Raw genomic sequence first — 20088 nt, forward strand, 5'->3', positions numbered from 1 at the left:
CATTTCTCAGATAAACACCAACCTAGGGGCAACTGCCCTTCTACAGAAAGGAACCCAACAAAGTTAGTTACTAATTAGAAAAAATCACCCAATTATGCTAACTTGCTGAGGCTGGCAAGCCTGGCTTTACTCTATGTAGGCAGAATTTCACAGAACACCCTTGAGAATTGTCTATAAAAAGGTCAACAAAACCATCAGGGTCAGAAGGCACCCCGTTCTGACTTTGAAGAACACAGCTCTGCGACACACTTGCCCCAGGATCATGTCTCTTCGCTTTTCCAGTGGGTCCAGGAGGTCCTATGCACGTCCCAGCACAGGATCACTCAGGGGAGCCAGCTTCGGCACTGGGAATGCCTGTGGCATACCAGGCATTGGAAGTGGCTTCTCCTGCGCCTTTGGGAGCAGCTCAACAGGAGGAAACACAGGGGTGGCCAACTCCTGTGCTGGCTTCACTGTGAATGAGGGGGGCCTTCTCTCCGGCAACGAGAAGGTGACCATGCAGAACCTCAATGACCGCCTGGCCTCCTACCTGGATAATGTACAAGCGCTACAAGAGGCCAATGCTGACCTGGAGCAGAAGATCAAGGGCTGGTATGAAAAGTTTGGACCAGGCTCCTGCCGGGGTCTCGATCATGACTACAGCAGGTATTTCCCAATCATCGATGATCTTAAAAACCAGGTAAGAAATAATATTTTTGCTGTCACATGTATCAAAATTTCTCTTTACTGAAAAAGACATGCTACATCTTTATTTGTGGCAATTTTAATGGCATGTCACTTTAACATTAGAAATAATCATGAAGTAGATTCAAATGTTTAACATCATGTTTAAATTGCCTTTGATGATAGCCTAGATTTTTTGTTTGTTTTGTTTTTGTTTCTGTTTTTGGTTTTCAAGACAGGGTTTCTCTGTGTAACAGCTCTAGTTGTCCTGGAACTCTCTCTGTAGACTAGGCTGGTCTCAAACTCACAGAGATCCACCTGCCTCTGCCTCCCCAGTGCTGGGATTAAAGGCATGTGCTCCCTCCTTAATTTTTATCATTGGCATTTTCTAGCATAAAAAAAAAAACTTTGCCTTTTTAATTGTGAAATGTGGCCTTTTAAAAAGTCACACTCCTGGTTTCCAGATCATCACTTCGACCACCAGCAACGCCAATGCTGTTCTGCAGATTGACAATGCCAGGTTGACAGCTGATGACTTCAGACTCAAGTAAGTCCTCACAGAGTGAGGGGATCCGAGATGATTCATGCAGCATTAATTCAAACTCCTTTTTTCATCTCTCCATCAGATGCTAGTTACTCTCACCTCAACATTAGAAAGCACTTGGATTTCAAACAAGCAGGATGAACACAGAGGGAGTGGGGAGAGATGGGAGGGGGACTGTGAAATGCTCTGGGCGTGGCAGAGACGTTGCATTCACATCCTCCTTGAAGCTAAGGTTACGTAAAGTCAAGCCAATGAGATCAGACAGCATCCCAGCAGGCAGCACTGATTAAACTCTAGGTTATAAAAAAAAGGACCTGAAAAATGGCGTGGCCATGTTGGGGGCGTCCCAGGGGGGATGGGAGTAGGGAGTTCGGAAGCTAGGGATGGGTGTGATCAAGACACGTCTTAAATTCTTTTAGAAAAGAAAAGAAACAGAATGCTATTGTTTTTCTATACATTGGCTTGCTTCAGTGATTATTTATAAAACTAGCTCCCAATAACCCACTTCTTTTTTTGTCAAATACCTCTCACATTTTTTTAAATGGTAAGTGTATAATAAACTTGGAAGAAAACACCAAAGTGGCCAAATTTGCCACTTCAGAAGTCCTGAGTTTGGAGTATATCCACGATGGGTGACTCTCCAACCATGTAACAAACTGGAAAAATCACTGCTACTTTTAAAGGTACGAAAATGAGCTGGCTCTCCACCAGAGCGTAGAAGCTGACGTCAACGGGCTTCGAAGAGTTCTGGATGAGATAACCCTGTGCAGGACTGACCTGGAGATTCAGTATGAAACCCTGAGTGAGGAGCTGACTTACCTCAAGAAGAACCACAAAGAGGTAAGGGCCGGCAGACTGGCTCTGCTCTGTTTCTACACACTGTCCACCTCTCTGCAGATAACACCCCAACTCATAATTGGTCTGAACACCCATTGTCAGACACACAAGAGGCCAGCTTGGCTTTGCGGAGTTGAATTGTCTATAGTCACTCTTATTCTTGTGCTCATTTTCCCATGGCTGGGGGGAAAGAACCCTACTTTCCAGGCCACTTCTAAGATCAGTCGCTGGTTCTCATTATAGCTGTTAAGTGGTCTACTTAGACAATCATGCCTAATTAGACAAAATGAATGTGCTTTAAAAGCCATTCTAAGAAAACTGGATCTTAATTTCTTCACAACAGCAGTGCACGTTACCTTCAGACATTCAGTAGATAGTCTTAATATTAAGCCATTCTTTTTCTAATAATATTGTATTAACTCTTTGAGAATTTCAAGCAACAGATGTTGATCACATTCACCCTTTCTCCCCCAAGGCCTCCCACAGCCATCTTCTCCACCCCTCACCTCCCTACCCAGCCCTACCCACACCAAGTTTGTGTTGCTTAACTACTCTTGGGAATGGCGCCCACTCTGGAATGTGGTCACTTCCAGGGGTCACATCATTAGATAAAATTGACCCTCCCCCTCCCAGAAGTTATCAAAGGCCAATAGCGCCTCCACTGGGGGTGGGATTTTGTGCCCAATTCTCCTGCTCCATGCTTGGATTGTTTTGTTTTGTTTTGCGCTGGTGTTTGGCCTGCATGTATGTCTGTGTGAGGGTGTCAGATTTTGAAGTTACAGACTGTTGTTAGCTGCCATGTGGGTGCTGGGAATTGAACCAGGGTCCTCTGGAAGAGCAGTCAGTGTTCTTAACCGATGAACCATCTCTCCAGCCCCCTAGAATATATTCTTAATAGACACAGTGAAAGACGAGAAACTACAACTAAACTCTTACACTAGAATTTATACTTCCTAGCACATAGTATCCTTCTCAAGTGCTCACTTGATCACGAAGCCATTGTTTTCAGTCCCTATTTTCTGTCCTAAAAAGGGGAGGGGGTGATGTCTTTCAAATGTCTTTGGTATTTCTTTAAATGGTCACAGATATCCACAGTTAAGATGGATGCTTAAATCTGGAGCAAAAGCTAACTGTTGGTCTACTTGGTTAGTCATGAGGCTAGCTTGTAAATTAAACTGCTTGAATTACAGCATCCATTTGGTGCTGCGAGTTCATGTGTGGTTATAATCCGTGACAGTTACTCAATAAACTGTTGATTAATTAGGAGCAATTGGTTTTTAAAATACTTTGCTTATGAATGGACCCACTGATATATGGGGTTTTGTTGTTGTTGTTGTTATTGTTTTATCTTTTTCTTTTTTTTTCTTGCTTCAACTGGGCAAGTTTTCATTCAACCCTGTGGTCTTTAAAGCCACATGCAGAGACAGATGATATAGTGTGTACCAGGAAGGAACTGCTGTAAGGAGCTCCTGAGGACTGATATGATGGAGGAAAGAAAGCTGCCCTGATTCAGGAGTGGGGAGGAAGGTCTTGGCAGCAGACAATCGACCTGTGCTGCATCAGGTTGCACAGGCTTGGCAGGGACACCTGCTGTCCACATACTTAGAACAGACCCAGGCAACTCGGTCAGAATACTGGGTCGTCTTTGGCAGCAGCACAGATTCCTGCTACCACAAAGACAGGAACCATCATAACCAGCATCCACAGGGCACACTGTATCGCAAAGCCTCTGTGTTATTACTAACCCTTCCACTGCCTTTAACACCACCCAGAGAAGGATTTTTTTTAAATTAGCTTCAATTTTCAGATTAGTCATAACTTTCCCAAATGAACACAGCTACAACTGACCAGAACCAGAAATCATACAGAGATCTGTGTGACTCCAAAATCCAAAAGGGCACTGTAACCATTGTGTAAACTTAACAGCTGGATCCTTCCTTCTCTGCATAAACATGCACACACACACACACACACACACACACACACACACACACACACACTTATTTATCTATTTATCATTAATTATCAGAACTCAACCTTTTGACTATGATCAGGCTGTATTCAGGAAGTAGCTGGGTGGAGAGAACATTCAAGATAGTCTCCACCTGCTTGAAGACGACAGACCCGAAAAGGGTGCATATTTAAACAACCCAAATAAGTGTCAGAGGACAGTTCTTTTAAGTGGTTTAAGGACTTGTATTTGTGAAGGAATCAAGACTTATTCTGGATAGCAGAGCAAAACTGACCCAGAAGCAGGGTTACAGGGACCATAATAAAGCACTCTGGAGCCTGTAAGATTTCCTCCCAAATGAAGCAGGCTATTGATGATATAGTGTCTTCCTCGGCCTTGAGAGATAAGCCAAATGGATGGGAGCAATAAAAGGTGGAAAGATGGTCACTGCAAAGCCAAGGTGGGGAAACCAGGATGAGAACGCCACCAAAGTTAAGCTTCCCGACTCCCTGAAAGCCCCACTGGACTTCAGCTCAACACCTCTGTGCCTCCAGGAAATGCAGGCTCTGCAGTGCGCCGCTGGAGGCAACGTGAACGTGGAGATGAACGCAGCCCCTGGCGTGGACCTCACAGTCCTGCTGAACAACATGCGAGCCGAGTACGAGGCTCTGGCTGAGCAGAACCGCAGGGACGCCGAGGCCTGGTTCCAGGAAAAGGTAACTCTCCCCTGACACCGTCCCTGTGTGTTTCAGTGCTGTTCCCAAGCTAAGATCTCGGTTGTCATTTGCCATTTCAGAGCGCTTCGCTGCAGCAGCAGATCACCGAGGATGTGGGTGCCACCACCTCAGCCAGGAACGAGCTGACCGAAATGAAGCGCACACTGCAAACCTTGGAAATTGAACTTCAGTCTCTCTTAGCCACGGTATGCATGAAAGGAGTATATTATTGCTCCCTAAGTTTGTTTTAAATTTCCACCGGCTGGTTTAAAAGCCCCACTTGTTGCCAAAAAGATATCCACATATACTTTTGTTTTTTTTTTTTTTTTTTGAGACTGAATTTCGTATGTGGCTCTGGCTGGTCTGAAACTCAGTATTTAGACCAGGTTAGCCTGGAACTCAAGAGATCCACCTGCCTCTGCTGCCTGCCTGTTGGCGTTAAAGGTGTGCACCACCACACCTGAATGACAGACACGTCTGTACATCCTTTTCATCTGCTCTGTATTCTTCCTGACAGAAACACTCGCTGGAGTGCTCCCTGACTGAGACCGAGGGCAACTACTGCACACAGCTGGCTCAGATCCAGGCTCAGATCAGCGCCCTGGAGGAGCAGCTGCACCAGGTCAGGACTGAGACGGAGGGCCAGAAGCTGGAGTATGAGCAGCTGCTGAACGTCAAGGCCCACCTGGAGAAGGAGATCGAGACCTACTGCCTCCTCATAGGGGGAGATGAAGGGTAGGTGAAGGGATTTACATGCAAAATGCCATATGCATCCCACCCTCCGTGTCCATTTCTTCCAAGGCAGTGGATTCCAACACCCACCGCAGGAAAATACCACAAAGAAAACATTACATTGGTGCTGGACATGCACAGGCTCCCTCTTGATCATGCCCTAAACCTCAACAGCAGCTACTTGCACAGCATTTGCACTAGAGTCTACGAGTAAGTGACCCAGACAGGCAAGGTAGAGGAGAATGTGTGCAAGTTCTATGTAAGGACTATGCCATCCTTGTGACGATGTATGAACATCCTTTGACTCTGAATCCATTGCAGCCATAGAACCTATCTCCCTGATGCTGAGGGATGACTATCCAGAAATGCACTTCACAATTAGATCTGTGATGAGACTGTAACCATGAACAAATGTGGCTGTATCTGTTGCCATGGGTGCCAGGGTTAAACATCACACTCCATTGCCAAAAATGACTCAGCAGCATTTGGCAAGAAATCAAACACAAGGAATGAAGATTAAAATATCACTTCTTCATGTTAAAGGAGAGCGTTTTCCACTGTAACCCACTGAGTATGTTCTCCAAATAGCAAAATAAATTCTAATACTGGGTCTGGAACAGAACAGATCCCTTCATGTCACTCTTCTGTGGTGTTTTCGCAGGGCTTGTAAGTCTTCGAGTTACAAGTCTAAAGATTATGGATCTGGAAGTGCCGGAAATCAAATCAAAGGTAATGAAAATAAAATCCCATTGTTATGCCAGCCTACCTCACGGCCAGTACACAGATCGTTGTTCTCCTGCTACAGTAGGACTTAGAGTAGATATCTCTGCATACTAAGTGTCTAACTTTAGACCTGTGTGCTTATTTTAAATAAAGTCAAACGTCAGCATGATTTGGCCTAACCAAGTAATCAAAATTCACCAAAAATGAGTCATGATTGTGCTTTCTACCTACTCCAAACTACATTTGGGGGAAAAAATCTTATTATTCCTTTATGTAATTTCTTATTCGTTTCCTCCTAGCTCTCTAAAATCTTCTTTTAACTTGGAATTTGCAGATTCAGCCAAAGCCATAGTGGTTAAGAAAGTTCTAGAGGAGGTGGACCAGCGCAGCAAAATACTTACCACTAGGCTCCACTCCCTGGAAGAGAAATCTCAAAGCAATTAACAAAGATCATAAGCAAAAGAAAAAAATTCAAAACCTCAGAGAAGACAAGGCATGAAATGCGTCTGGGAAATGATGAAGCCTACGAAGAATGTCTGTCCTGTTGCCTTCTGTTCCTTTCTCTTTCTGAGCCGTCAGCAGCAGAACTCCCCATCCATCTGGAGAGACGTCACGTGCAAACGTGAGGGCTCACCCGATTACCCCACAGCCGTCTGCTAGCGGCTCTTTACTGTCAATAAACCTTCCTTGAGCAACTGATCTCTGGTGGCTGGCATTGTCTCATCTTTGAAAGGTTCTTGGCACAGCAGCTTTGGATTTATGTGGAAAGTTTATAAATGAATTAAGAGGTCTTCCCCCTAGGTTCTCACAAGGCTTTCTTGACAAAGTCAGAGAGAATAAAAGTACTTCCTCTGACACATGAATCAGCCACACTTGGACACAGGAAGCCTATTTCCTGACATAATAGGTAAAGGTATACATGGCGCATTCTTCGTCTGTAACTAGGAATGAAGAAAGCATTTGTTTCAAATTATTGTAAAGATGAAACAAATCTCTGTGAAGTGTACTTTAGAGTGAGATAGACTTTCAATAAGTGCTAACTTCAGTTCAATTTCAATACTTATAGTAAATAAATTTTCAAAATCGGCCCTCTGCCTACTGCCTGAGAGCCTTCATCCAGTAGCTGCTCAAAGCAGAAACAGGTAGCCACAGCTAAGCACTGAACCAGTTGCAGAGAGGGAGGAGGGATGAGCAAAGAAGCCAAGACGGTGCTGGAGAAACATGCAGAAACAGTGGGCCTGACCTAGTGAGAGCATGGAGACCCTAGTCACAAAGCTGGGGAAACAGCATTGGACCGAACCAAGCCCTCAGAATGTGGGTGCCAGCTGGGAGGCCAAGACAGCCTATAGGACCTCTAACAGTGGAGCCAGTCTTTATCCCTAGAGCACAAATAGACTCTGGGAGCCCATTCCCTATGAAGGGATACTATTGCAGCCCAGATACAGCAAGGAGGACCTAGGATCTCCCCCAAATGATATGAAGGACTTTGAAGGTCCCCCGTGGGGGGCCTCACTATCCCTGGGGAGGAGTTGGGGGATGGGTCGGGAGGGTTGGTAGGGAGCATGGGAGGATGGGAGGGCAAGGGAATTGGGGGGGTGGATATGTAAATATGAGTGCCTCTAAAATAAAAAAATAAATAATTTTTTTAAATTTTCAAAATCACTGTTCTTATGTATTATATTAAAACAATATTCCAAATATAAGAAAGATTACAGCAAAGGTTGGCTTAGAATCCAAAGCATACTAATAGAGCCATCCATTTGTGGTTTTGTTGTTCTTCTTTATTAGCTTAAATCAATATTACATAATCATGTGTTGAACTATGACATTTTCATATAGTGCATCTTGTGTATTGTATATATACTTGTATATAGTGTATTTTGATCATATTCACTCCCCAGTATACTCTCTTGTCTCCTCCACTCCTGCTGATCCCTTCCTCTTTCCATTGAATCCTCCTTCTATTTGTGTGTGTGTGTGTGTGTGTGTGTGTGTCCCAATGAGTTTCATCATTAAGGTTGCTTATAGGTAAGTAGGTATCATATCAATGGATACAAAACTGAAGAAAATGCCTCCCCATCACCCAGCAACCATTAACTGCTTAAACTCCTCAGAGATAGATGGGGCCTCTCATCCATTTGTCTCTTAAGGCCATATAGCAAATGCTTAAAACTCTTTACCCCCAATAAAGAGAAATATATTAGTCAGGGGTGTTGACTGTTTTGACATTGCAACACAATGTTGTCATCTACCAATGTTTTGGGCTGTATTCATAACACATGGCCCATGGGCCACAGGTTGGACATGCCTGTTAGATGAACTGTAAACATAAATTTCCTTGTGTCAAATGCAGTCTCTTATACTTAGATGAGCCTTGTATCTCTGTGGATGAATTATCTACATAGTAATCCATTTGGGAAATTTTAGCTTGGAGCTCTATGTGAAAACATCAAACAGAAAAGATGATGACATCACTTAAGCACACTGTAATTACCCCTAAATTGCTTTTGTGGTCATCTGATACAATCTTAGCCATAGGTCTAAAGCTGGAATACCAGGTTAGATGAAAAAGAGAACATTATGATCTCAGAGAAAATTTCACTTCAAAAACTACCTCGTAATTGTCAGAAAATGCTGAAAGCAAACCATGTCCCTCTTCTCTGTCCTCCATCCAATCCTCCATCTTTAGCTACACTGATGCTCCCAGATGTAAATCTGTATACAACTATAAATGTATTGTCACAAACCTATGTACCTAAAGGGAGAAATGCTGAAAATGCTTAACATCTCCTGAGAGATTTCAGAATATCTCTTCCCAACTCCTTTGTGCCACTGATCTCCAGCTTAATATCAGCCCTTGCAAAGTATTTACACCAAAGAAATTGGCAAACACTACAAAATAGGACTTCTGTCTCCTTTGAACACACATGTGTACACAAATCTCAGCCTTCTTACACCCTCCAGTAGGTTTCTACTGCGCATGACACAAACCTTAAACATCTTTTAGGTCTTCTTTTTTGACAATTAGTGATTGCTTATCTTGAGAACACCGTAGGATGGGTTTTATCTGGTTGGCTTTATAAAAAGGCATGCTTGCTACAGGGTCAGCAAGATGGTTCAGTGAATAAAGGTGCTTGCAACCAAGCCTAATGACCTGAGTTCAATCCCTGAGACCTACATGGAAGGAGAGAACCAAGTTAAACCTCCACATGCGGGCTGTAGCACATGAAGGCACACACATACATGCACGCATACACACACACACACACACACACACACACACACACACACACACACACACACATATGCTTGTGCATGCACACAAAGTAAAAATGAAAAATATAATTTAAAATAATTTAGAGTAGCATTTTTTTTCTGTGCTTGCAATCTCTTAGTGGATCGTGTATGCTGTGTGGCACATCATGACTTAATGTTTATTGGCTGTTTCCTTGGACTAGAGAGATTTCTCAGTGGTTAGGGACACTGGTTGTTCTTCCAGGACTGGGGTTCAATCCTCCACACCTACTTTGTGACGCCTAACTGCCTGTAACTCCAGTCCAAGGAATCCCAACTCCCACTTCTGCCTCCGAGGGCACCTCCATGCAGTCAAAACACCCAAACACATAAAATGATAAATATTTCAAAAACAACATGAAACTTCATTTAAATGCACACTTCACTGTCACTGAATACAATCACAGCATTTTGTGACCAACTTTGCAACCTAGTTTCAAACTATTTTCTTCACCATGAGGGAAAACCTCTACCATCCATCAGTTCACACTCTAGTCCCTAACGCACACCTCAGCCCTGGAAGGCAGCAAGCTGCTTTTGATCGCTATGGAGGTCAGGACAATTCACAATAACTGAGAGTTGAAAACAACCCAAGTTGCCATTATGAATGAACAGATAAATGAATGCCAGATAAAGTGGACATTATTCCACCACAAAGTCTATGAGGACTAGAACTAAAAAATAGTTGTGTGTGTGTGTGTGTGTGTGTGTGTGTGTGTGTGTGTGTGTGTGTGTGTGTAACGCTAATTGTTTTGGCAAAACTTCTCCTTGTCAAAGCCCAGGGACATCACTCCGGGGACTGAAGTTTTTAGACATCCAGCTGTTTTAGAGAGACAGCCACATGTGTGTCAAATGCAAATGTGTGGCCACAGAGTATACTGTGGTCTTCAAAGCCATCAAGGGCCCTAAGTAACGGGGAGACGCTCGGATGCCTCAAAACTACCTGAGGAGATGAAAGCAAGGCACAGAGAGGGGACAGGGACAAGTAGCAAATGTGGCTGAGAACAGTCAGGGAGCAAGATTCAGCTCAGAGAGCTGGAGAGCCTGCTATCATCAGTAAGAAATGACGGTGGCAGCTGGATGTGGAGACTCAGGACTGGAGGTCCAGTGTTCCCAAGGCTGAGGCGGGAGGACCAAGACTTCAAGGCTGATTTGGGTTACACAGAGAGACCCTGTCTCCAAAAGGATCTTAGTAAAACCAACCCACGAACCAACCAATCAGGAGGCAGTGGTGAATGGGGAGGTCATGCTGTGTTGTTACAGAAGAGCAGCATTAGGGCTGTGTGATGTTTGCAATTTCCAAATGTAAGTTTGTGATCAAAGGCAAAAGGTGTCTGAAAATGTATTAAACTTTTTATTAGTAGTATTTGGGGGCTAAACCATTGAAGAGAAACAACGGTCGAGGCCAAAAACTTAACAAGGCAGTAAAAACTGTTCACAAATTTCAGAACTCACTGTGTTGCTGAAGAGTGTGGTGTTCCAGAACACAGTGTGCAGGCAGCCAGCGCCACATAGAACAGTGAGAGCATGACCCAGGCATGCACACTGTCATGCTTAATTATTTTTCATAAAGATATAACTGCATATATGTAGGGAGACACTGTAGCCCCGCCTCCTAGGAGCCCTACAGGTGTGTCTGGCCACGTCCCGTTTCAGCAGGAAGTATCTTAGAAGATGCTACGCCCCCGTTCCCCATTATTGTTTATTAGGGTACTGTAAGCCTAGTTAGGAATAACTTTCTTATTGTTTAGAGTTGGGATTGGAAGGAGGTGTTCAAGTTAGACACCCTTTCCACATGACTTTAGGGCTTAGCCAGAATAGACATAGTTAGGATGTACAATAGCAGATTATTATATCTTCTTGTATTTCACCTTTATGATTGTTAATTTTGGATGTTTTACACTATTAAGTTTTAATCCTCTTTTAGACTAAAAGGGGAATTGTAGGGAGAAACTGTAGCCCCGCCTCCTAGGAGCCCCTACAGGTGTGCCTGGCCACGCCCATGAGGGCATAGTCAGGGGAGGTCGAGGATGACTCGGGAGCAATTCTTAAGGGGCCTACACGTGGAGAGCCCCTTCTCTCTGGCCTCGCTAGCTTGCTGCCTCTGGGCACACTCTGGCTTGCTTTTGGCTGGTGTTTATCTGAATAAAGAAATCTTCGCCTTATGGACTACGGATCATCTTCAAGCACGCAATACATATACTTGTTAAGTATTAGAAAATAGAGCTTAACTATCAAAAGTATCATATGGGACCAACAGTCTACAAAAGGATCTACAGCTTTATTCATGCTTTAAGATTAACACTGAGATGTTGGAAAGACTGGAAGCAGTTTCCCTCATTCTCACACAGTGCTGACTTCAGCGGCTCTCACTCAACTTGAGTCCCTCCTTCTGTGACTGTCCAGGGAAGTCCAGAGACGATGACTTTCATAGAGTTAAAAACTACAACCCTTCTTATTTTATTTTAAAGGTAAATACCACTGGTGGTTAAACTCCTAGTTATTGTTAAGTGGGAAAGGACAGAACAGTTTTTATATCTTCAGCACATCATTAAAACAAAGGCACAGGCAGGGCAAGATGGCTCAGCTTGTGAGGGTGCTTGCTGCTAAGCCTGGTGACCCAAGTTTAATCCCAGAAACCACTCTGCAAAGTTGTCCTCTAACTTCCACACGAGCTATATGGGATGCACACCTGCACACACACACACACACACACACACACACACACACACACACACACAGGTTTTAAAACAGTCCTCAGTTTTAAATGAGAGTCATACTCCAAGAGTAATTTGTAAAATAATAGTAATAATTTTTTGAGGTGGGATCTCGCTATGTAGCTCTGGCTGGCCTGGAACTCTTTATGTAGACAAGGCTAGCCTCTAATTCCTTTGCCTCCTGAGAGTTGGGATAAAAGGCATACAGCACCGTACCTTAACCTGTAAATGTTTTTATTTTCCACACTTCACACTTACTGTATGTCAGCCATTGCTCCTGTCCTTACAAATAAAATGTATGGATGCCTTGTGGTAGCCCTCCAAAGCTGGGACTGGTGTCTTTGTTTTACAGATGGGGTGCGAAAGTCCAGAGACATTAAGACACTTTCTCGAGGTCACAAAGCTAGTCAAAAGCTGAATAAGTTAGGAAATAGAAAAGCAAAAATACAACTCCAGGATTTTCAGGGGTCATGAACCATGCTCACCTTTTGGAAGCTGAAGATATTACCCATGGACACAGTTATATAAAGTTATAAAGTTCCATATCAGTCTACTCAAACCACATGGTGCTGAACTGAAATTCTATAGAGCCATGGAAATGCTGTTCATGCCCCCAACTCAGTACCTATCTCAGAAGTGCTTTTGGGTGATGTTTGTTGAGTTTACCACAGAACAGACTCCCCACTTAGGCCTTAGCTCTCTAGACCAGTTTGGAGCACGCAGAGACAAGGATGCAAACCTACACATCCTCCTCCTCCTCCTCGTCATTCCCCATGCTGGTCTCAGCAGTTGGTAGTGAATGGAATTTCAGTGGTTGAAGGGGGGACAACAGTCATTCACAGCAAGTGACAAAGGGGGTCTTAGGAGCAGGAGACTAGCAGGAAGCTTGGCAGTGGGGATCTGTGACTTACTGCTAGGTCAGGGGATGTGTGTGACAGCAGGTGTGGAGTTAGAAAGTGCAGTGGCAAGGGGAGCCTCTGGGGCCAGCCCTGAGGAAACTGGGTCTCTAACTAGGGCAGCTGGTGGTCAGTCAGCAAGAGGAGACAGCAAATTGGCCATCTGCAGCCAAGAGACAACATCTAGGTCAACGCTCTGTGAGTCACCTTTCCTTATGTGGGGGAGGGAGTGGATTACTTTTCTGACACTTTCTCAATATTGTGCAAATACAAATAAGAAGTCTGCCTGTGACTGTTTAAAACACTACAAAAAACACACACGCACCTGTTGGGGGGGGGAAGCTCTGAGGCGGGCAAGCATGAAGACAGCTTAGTGCTCTGAGCACTTGCTTGGTTTAGGGTTAGGCAGCCTGGTTCCTTCATCTGCCCGATCACCAAACAATGTGTCTGGTACCCACGAAAGCCTGACTCCCACCTGCTCGAGGCTGCACACACTCCTGTACCCAGCCCTAGCAACAATCATATTTAGATAGTTTCCCTTCATGCCACTTGTGAGAAAGATCACTCCAGGAAGGTTACCTAACAGGGACTAAAAAGGAGGCGGGCTGAAGAGGGAATTGAATGCCATTTCCTGTCACTCACAAACCAAAATAAGTCACACAGAGACTACAGAAAAGTGAGAAAGCAAACGTTCGAATACCTCAATTTTTTAAAAAAGAGAATGTTTGTACAGGGACTGGGAAGATGGCTCTGTCAGTAAAGTGTTTGAACCACATGTACAAAGACTGGATTCAGATCTGCTGGGCCCACATAAAAGACTGGGCATGGCAGCATGGTTGCAATCCCAGTGCTGGGGCGACAGAGACAGGAGGCCCTGGGCCTTGCTGACCACCAAGCGAGCACCAGGTTCCATGTGAGACTCTGTCTTAAAAAATAAGGTGGATGGCCGGGCGGTGGTAAACTAATATATATTAGTTTATATACATATATATGCATGGAAATACCATCATGAAATTCACTTTTTTGAGTGATTAGTAGACATTAATTTTTAAAAAGTTTGTCTTAGCTACCATTTGGCCCCACCTGCTGTCTGAAAAAAATATATAATTATATTAACCGGTCATCTCCAAGGCTGAGTGCAGAATGGAAGCCAAGAAACTACTGCCTTGGGTCCAAATTCACTACAAGACATGAAGGCTTCTCATTATTCTTGTCATATGTGGCCAATAGACAGGCTGAACTCCCAATATGTGAACTTGAGAACAGATCTATATGCAAGCGGTAACAGGATCGGTAAGACATGAACCCACAATGTGCACGAACAATTCATGGGCTAGGACTGGTCATGCAACATTGCATTTCGTGCCACACCCAGCATGGGCAGGAGCCAAAGCAAGGCAAATTAAAATAAGAGATGTCATTTTCAATATCAAACAATCCCTATTTGTTTAATAACAGTAAACACCCATCAAAGGCAGAGTTTAAATGAGTCCACCAGACCCAAGATAAATGATAATTAAGTATTTATTAGGGAAGCACTTACACAAATAATAGTAAATAACCAAAGCGGTCTTCTTGCTCCAGAAGACGCAGTCTCTGCCCTTCCAATGTTCTCATCAGAACCCAAGAGAGTGAGCCAGCCCCTCCTCTATCTTATAAGGGGTCACATCCTTGCACCTGAACCCATGCCCCTAGGATGTGGCTACCGCCACAAATCCACTGGCAAAGCAAGAAGCCACTACAACCCATTTTATCAAGAAAGTATGGAAAAGACACCAACACCGTGCCTGGTGGAGGGTGAGCTGGCAGCATCATCATAAAACAACACAGCGACAGGCTCCACCTGGTTCCTTAGCGCCAACAATTCCCCTTCTAGGAATCTGTCCTTACACAATCAATTATTAATTGTTGTCTATTCTTCCCAGCTCCTTGATCATACTGAGACCTGAGCCACGATATAATATCTGTCGGCCAAGAGTAAGCACAACAGTCAAACGCGATCTCAGGACCATTGTGCAGCCACTGAGGATGCCAAGTTCATTCATAGCTGATTCTTCGGCCCCAGCTGACCAGAATGACAGACTCTTAATTCAAAATAGCAAGTGGCCCTGATAGAGTCTTTTTTTGGGGGGGAGGGGAAGTTCCAGACAAGGTTTCTCAGTGTAGCCTTGGCTGTCCTGGAACTCACTCTGTAGACCAGGCGGGCCTGGAACTCACAGAGATTCTCCTGCCTCTGCCTCCCAAGTGCTAGGAATAAAGGCATGTGCCGCCACCACTGCCCAGCCCTGATAGAGTCTTTAAACTTTCCTCTGAAACTTCACAAGGCAGGCCTCCATCCTCTGCACACTGCTCCCAATATTCTTGTCTTCCAAGCTCCTACAGAGCAGCTCACTAAGCTCTCAACACTCTATGGCTTTTCTAGCCCCAAGTTCCAAAGTCCTTCCACAATCCTCTCAAAATCATGGTCAGGCCTGTCAACTTGTCTTAGTTAGGGTTTCTTACTGCTATGATGAAATGCCATGACTGACCAAAGCAACTTTGGGAGGAAATGCTATATTTGGCTTATACCTACACATCAATGTTCATCATTGAAGAAAGTCAGGTATTCAAACAGGGAAGAAACCTGGAGGCAGAAGCTGATTCAAAAGCCATGGAGGAGTGCTGCTTACTGATTCGCTCCCTATGGCTTTCGCAGCCTGCTGTCTTATATAACCCAGGACCACCAGTCCAGATGTAGTAGCATCTTGTTTCGACAGTGGACTTGTGGTGGTGGCCACATCCTAGGGGCATGGCTTCAGGTGTGCAGACATGACCCCTTATAAGGAAGAGGAAGGTTGGCTTTCCGTCTTGGGTGGTAGTCGGAACTCCAGAAACCACGCCCCTAGGATTCAGCCACCACTGCAAGTCCACTAGCAAAACAAGATGCCACTACAGTACCACTCACAGTAACCTAGTCCCTCCCCCATCAATCACTAATTAAGAAAATGCTCTACAGGCTTGCCTGTATGGAGGTATTTTCTCAATTGAGGCTCTCTCCTCTCAGATGACTTTGCTTCATGTCAAGTTGACATAAACTAGCTAACACAGCATGTAAAGATGGTAGGCGAGAACCAATTACACTGAGATGTCCTCTGACCTCCACATGCATTTACGCACACACGTGCACACACGTGCACACACACACACACACACACACACACACACACACACACACACACACTATTAAGAAGAGGAGGAGGAGAAGAGAAAAAGAAGAGAAGGAGAAGGCAGATAAATGGACTGGGCCCCTCTAGAAATCATCCTCAGAGTGGGGGGAGAAGGTGCTTTTCCTACCTCTCCATCTGTGTGTCATGCCTTGTGCCCATGGAAGCCAGAAGAAGGTATCGGATCCCCTGTAACTGGACTTACAGATAGTTATGAGCTGCTACGTGGGTGCTAGGAATTGAACTGGAACTTCTGAAAGAGCAGCCGGTGCTAACTGCTGAGCCATCTCTCCAGCCCCCGTCAATTTGAAGAACTATCCACACAAATACTATGTGAGAACCACCTCATTATATTACTAATTGCAAAAGATGAATTGAAATGAGTAAAGAGGACAGTTTAATGTAACCTGAGTCATCTTTCCCCAAACGCAGACAATGCAGCTATGTTCACTGCTTTTCCTGTCACTGTGATAAAAAAAAAAAAAAAAAAAAAAAAAAAAAAAAAAACCTAAGAGCAGAAGCGTTTATCATGGCTCACACTTGAGGGTTCAGTCCATCATGACGGGGAAGTCACTGTGGTAAGGGCTTAAGGTGTCTGCTGGTATCAAATCTACAGTCCAGAGCAGAGAGCAGCGGACACTGCCACTCAGCTAGACTTCTCCATTTTCCTCAGTCCAGGACCCCAACTCAAAGAATGGGCACCACCCAGTTAGGGTGAGTCTTGGCACCACCATTAACCTAGTCAAGATGATCCCTCCCAGGTATGCCCAGGGGCTGGTCCCTGGAGATCACAGACCCTAGCAAGTTGACAGTATTCACCATCACAGCAGCACAGAGGGGTGAATACCAACTGCTTCCGGTCACAGGAGAGTCAGTCATTGGATCAACAAATTCAGGAAGACTGAAACTGTATCAAACACTTTTCTAATCGCAATGGTGTAAAACTAAAAACCAACAAGAGGAACTTTAGAAAATGTACAGCTATATAGCCAGCCGGTGGTTGTACACGAAGTTAATTCCAACACTTAGAGGCAGAGGCAAGGGGATCTCTGAGCTTGAGGCCAGTGTGTTCTACAGAGTGAGTTAGTTCCAGGGCAGCCAAAGCTACACAGAAAACCCCTGTCTTGCCAAAAAAGAAAAAATATTACAAATATATGAAAATAAACTATGTTCCTAAACCAATGGATTGGCAACAAATTTAGGAAGGGAAATTAAACATTTCTTAGAACAAACAAAAATCTTAGAGATACAGCAAAGGTATAAATACAGCAAAGTTTACAATGACACGCGCAACTACATAAGCAGAGGTCTGGTTGGCATGCCAATTTTGAGGCCAGCCTGTGCTACATAATAAGTCCCAGGCCAACCTGAGCTATCCTATGAGAATTTGTCTCAAAAGAGGATCAGTAGGTAAGGGCCACCAAGCCTGATGGCATGAGCTCCGTGGCCCAAACTCCTACAAGTTGTCCTCTGACCTACACACACACACACACACACACACTGTGACAAAGGGATGTTCAAGCATACACAAACCTGCATGTACTCAGTCATCAATTGATTTAAAAATTGGAAAAAATATCTCAAATATGGAACCTAAGATCAATCACAGATTAAGATACTAGTAAAATAAGAACAAACTATGTTCAAAGTTAGCAGAAGACATAAATAACAAAGATAAAGTAGAGACTAGAAAACCGTAGACACGATTAACAAGAGCTGGATGGGGCTCCATTAGCACAGTGTTGGTCAAGTTTGTACAAAGCCCTGGCTTAGAGCCTCAGAGCTGCAGCAAACCGGGACTGTCCCGGTAATCCCAACACTTGGGAGGTATAAGCAGGAGAATCAGAAGTCCAAGGTCATCTGTGGCTATATTATAAATTCAAGGCCGCCGGGCAGTGGTGGTCACACCTTTAATCCCAGCACTCAGGAGGCAGAGGCAGATGGATCTCTGTGAGTTTGAGACCAGCGTGGTCTACAAAAGCCAGTTCCAGGACAGCCTCCAAAGCCACAGAGAAACCCTGTCTCGAAAAACAAACAAACAAACAAAAATTCAAGGTCAACCTAGGCTACATGAGACCTTATTTTTAAAAAAAGTTAATCGACTAAATTTTTAAAAGATGAATGAAATTAACAACTCCATTTCTTTTTTATTCTTCTCTCATATATTACATTTCAAAGGCAGTTTTCCCTCCCTCCAGTCTTTCTCCCCACCTCCCATCTCCCTCAGATCCACCTTCCCTCTGTCTCTCCAAACAAAAGAGCAGGCCTCCCAGGGACATTGCCTAAACATGGCATAATATGCTGCTATAAGACCAGACACATACCCTCATACCAAGGCTGGACAAAGCAAACCAGTAGGAGGAAAGCATCCCATAAATTGGCAAAAGAGTCAGCAACTTCCCCTGCTCCCACTGTTAGGAAGCCCACAAGAACCCCAAGCTATTCAGCCATTGCATCTATGCAGAGGACCTAGGTCAGATCCCTACGGGCTCCCTGATCTCTGCAAACCCCATGAGTCCCGGTCAATTGACTCTGTGGGCTGTGTTGTGGTGGTGTGCCTGTCCCCTTTTGGCTTCTCCTGTCCTTCCTCTCCCTCCTCCCCAGGACTCCCCAATCTCTGCCTAATGTTTGACTTTTTTTACTCTGCAGTTGTTACCATCAGTTGTTGGATGAAGTCTCTCTGGTCTCTTTGATGAGGATTCTTCTGGGTTCTGGTCCCAGAACACTCTGCAGCCAGGATCAGCTATCTGGGAGTGCAAACTTGTACAGCCACTTCGGATATCTATATGGTGGTTTCTCAGAAAATTAGGAATTGATCTACCTCAGGACCCAACTATCCCCTACAGCAAAGGACACTCTAGTCTACCACAAGAATACTTACACAACTATATGCATAGCAGCTTTATTCATAATGGCCAGAAAACTGGAAACCACCTAGATGCCCCTCAATCTAAAAATGGATATTTACCCAATAGAGCATTATTCAGCTGTTAAAACAATGACATCAGGAAATTTGCAAGTAAATGGATAAACTTGAAAAAAATCATCCTGAGTGAGGTAACCCAGACCCAGCAAGACAAAAATGGTGTGTACTCACTTATAAGCGAATATTAGCTGTAAAGTAACAGTCCATTTCTTGAAGGATAAAATCACAAATATATAGCTAAACTAAGAAAAGTTAAAGAAGATACAAGTAAAGAGAAAGACGGAATAAAGAATGTAAGAAAGCAAAGAAGTGAAGGAGGAGAAACAGTCACAAGGTTTATACATTTTTATTTTGTGTGTATTAGTGTTTTGTCTCCATGCACATCTGTACACCACAGGCATGCACTGCCCACACAGGCCAGAAGAGGGCACCAGATCCCTTGGTACTGGAGTTACAGATGAAGTGAGCCATCCTGTAGAGGCCGGGAGTTGAACCTGGGAGCTCTGGAAGAGCAGTCAGTGCTCTTTAACTACTGAGCCCTCTCACTGACTCCAATTTGCTTTCCTTCTATTGGTAGTTTGTAACTTCTCTGGTGTCCCACAGTAGCACTGGACTGAAACCAACTGGTGGACACTGCTAGGTCCACTGAGTGACTTCTAAGCACATATATTGTGGCAAAACATTAGTTGAACCTGGAGACACCACCAAAAAAGCTATTTTAAACAGTGACTGCATAGGTGTGGTCCAATGACCGTGCTCATCCCCTCCTGTCCCATTTGTACCTTCCCACCCTGTACCATGTGCCACCAAAAGCTCTAGCAACAGTCAATAAATGCTCTGAACTTAGGTACTCCCCTTATCTACCTTGGCCATATGCCTTGTATAA

General features: G+C 44.3%; 1 protein-coding gene across 1 annotated transcript; it reads left to right on the forward strand.

Moving 5' to 3' along the window:
• The first annotated feature begins 262 nt into the window (after positions 1-262).
• On the forward strand, positions 263-6610 carry LOC113836892 (keratin, type I cytoskeletal 25). The gene is made up of 8 exons (XM_027427744.2): positions 263-679; positions 1128-1210; positions 1891-2047; positions 4550-4711; positions 4792-4917; positions 5229-5446; positions 6105-6172; positions 6501-6610. Exons 1-8 carry the CDS (start codon positions 263-265, stop codon positions 6608-6610), a joined length of 1341 nt encoding a protein of 446 aa, XP_027283545.1.
• The last annotated feature ends 13478 nt before the right edge of the window (positions 6611-20088 follow it).

The sequence above is a fragment of the Cricetulus griseus genome, chromosome 7 (genome assembly GCF_003668045.3).
Source record: "Cricetulus griseus strain 17A/GY chromosome 7, alternate assembly CriGri-PICRH-1.0, whole genome shotgun sequence".
Classification (NCBI taxonomy): domain Eukaryota; kingdom Metazoa; phylum Chordata; class Mammalia; order Rodentia; family Cricetidae; genus Cricetulus; species Cricetulus griseus.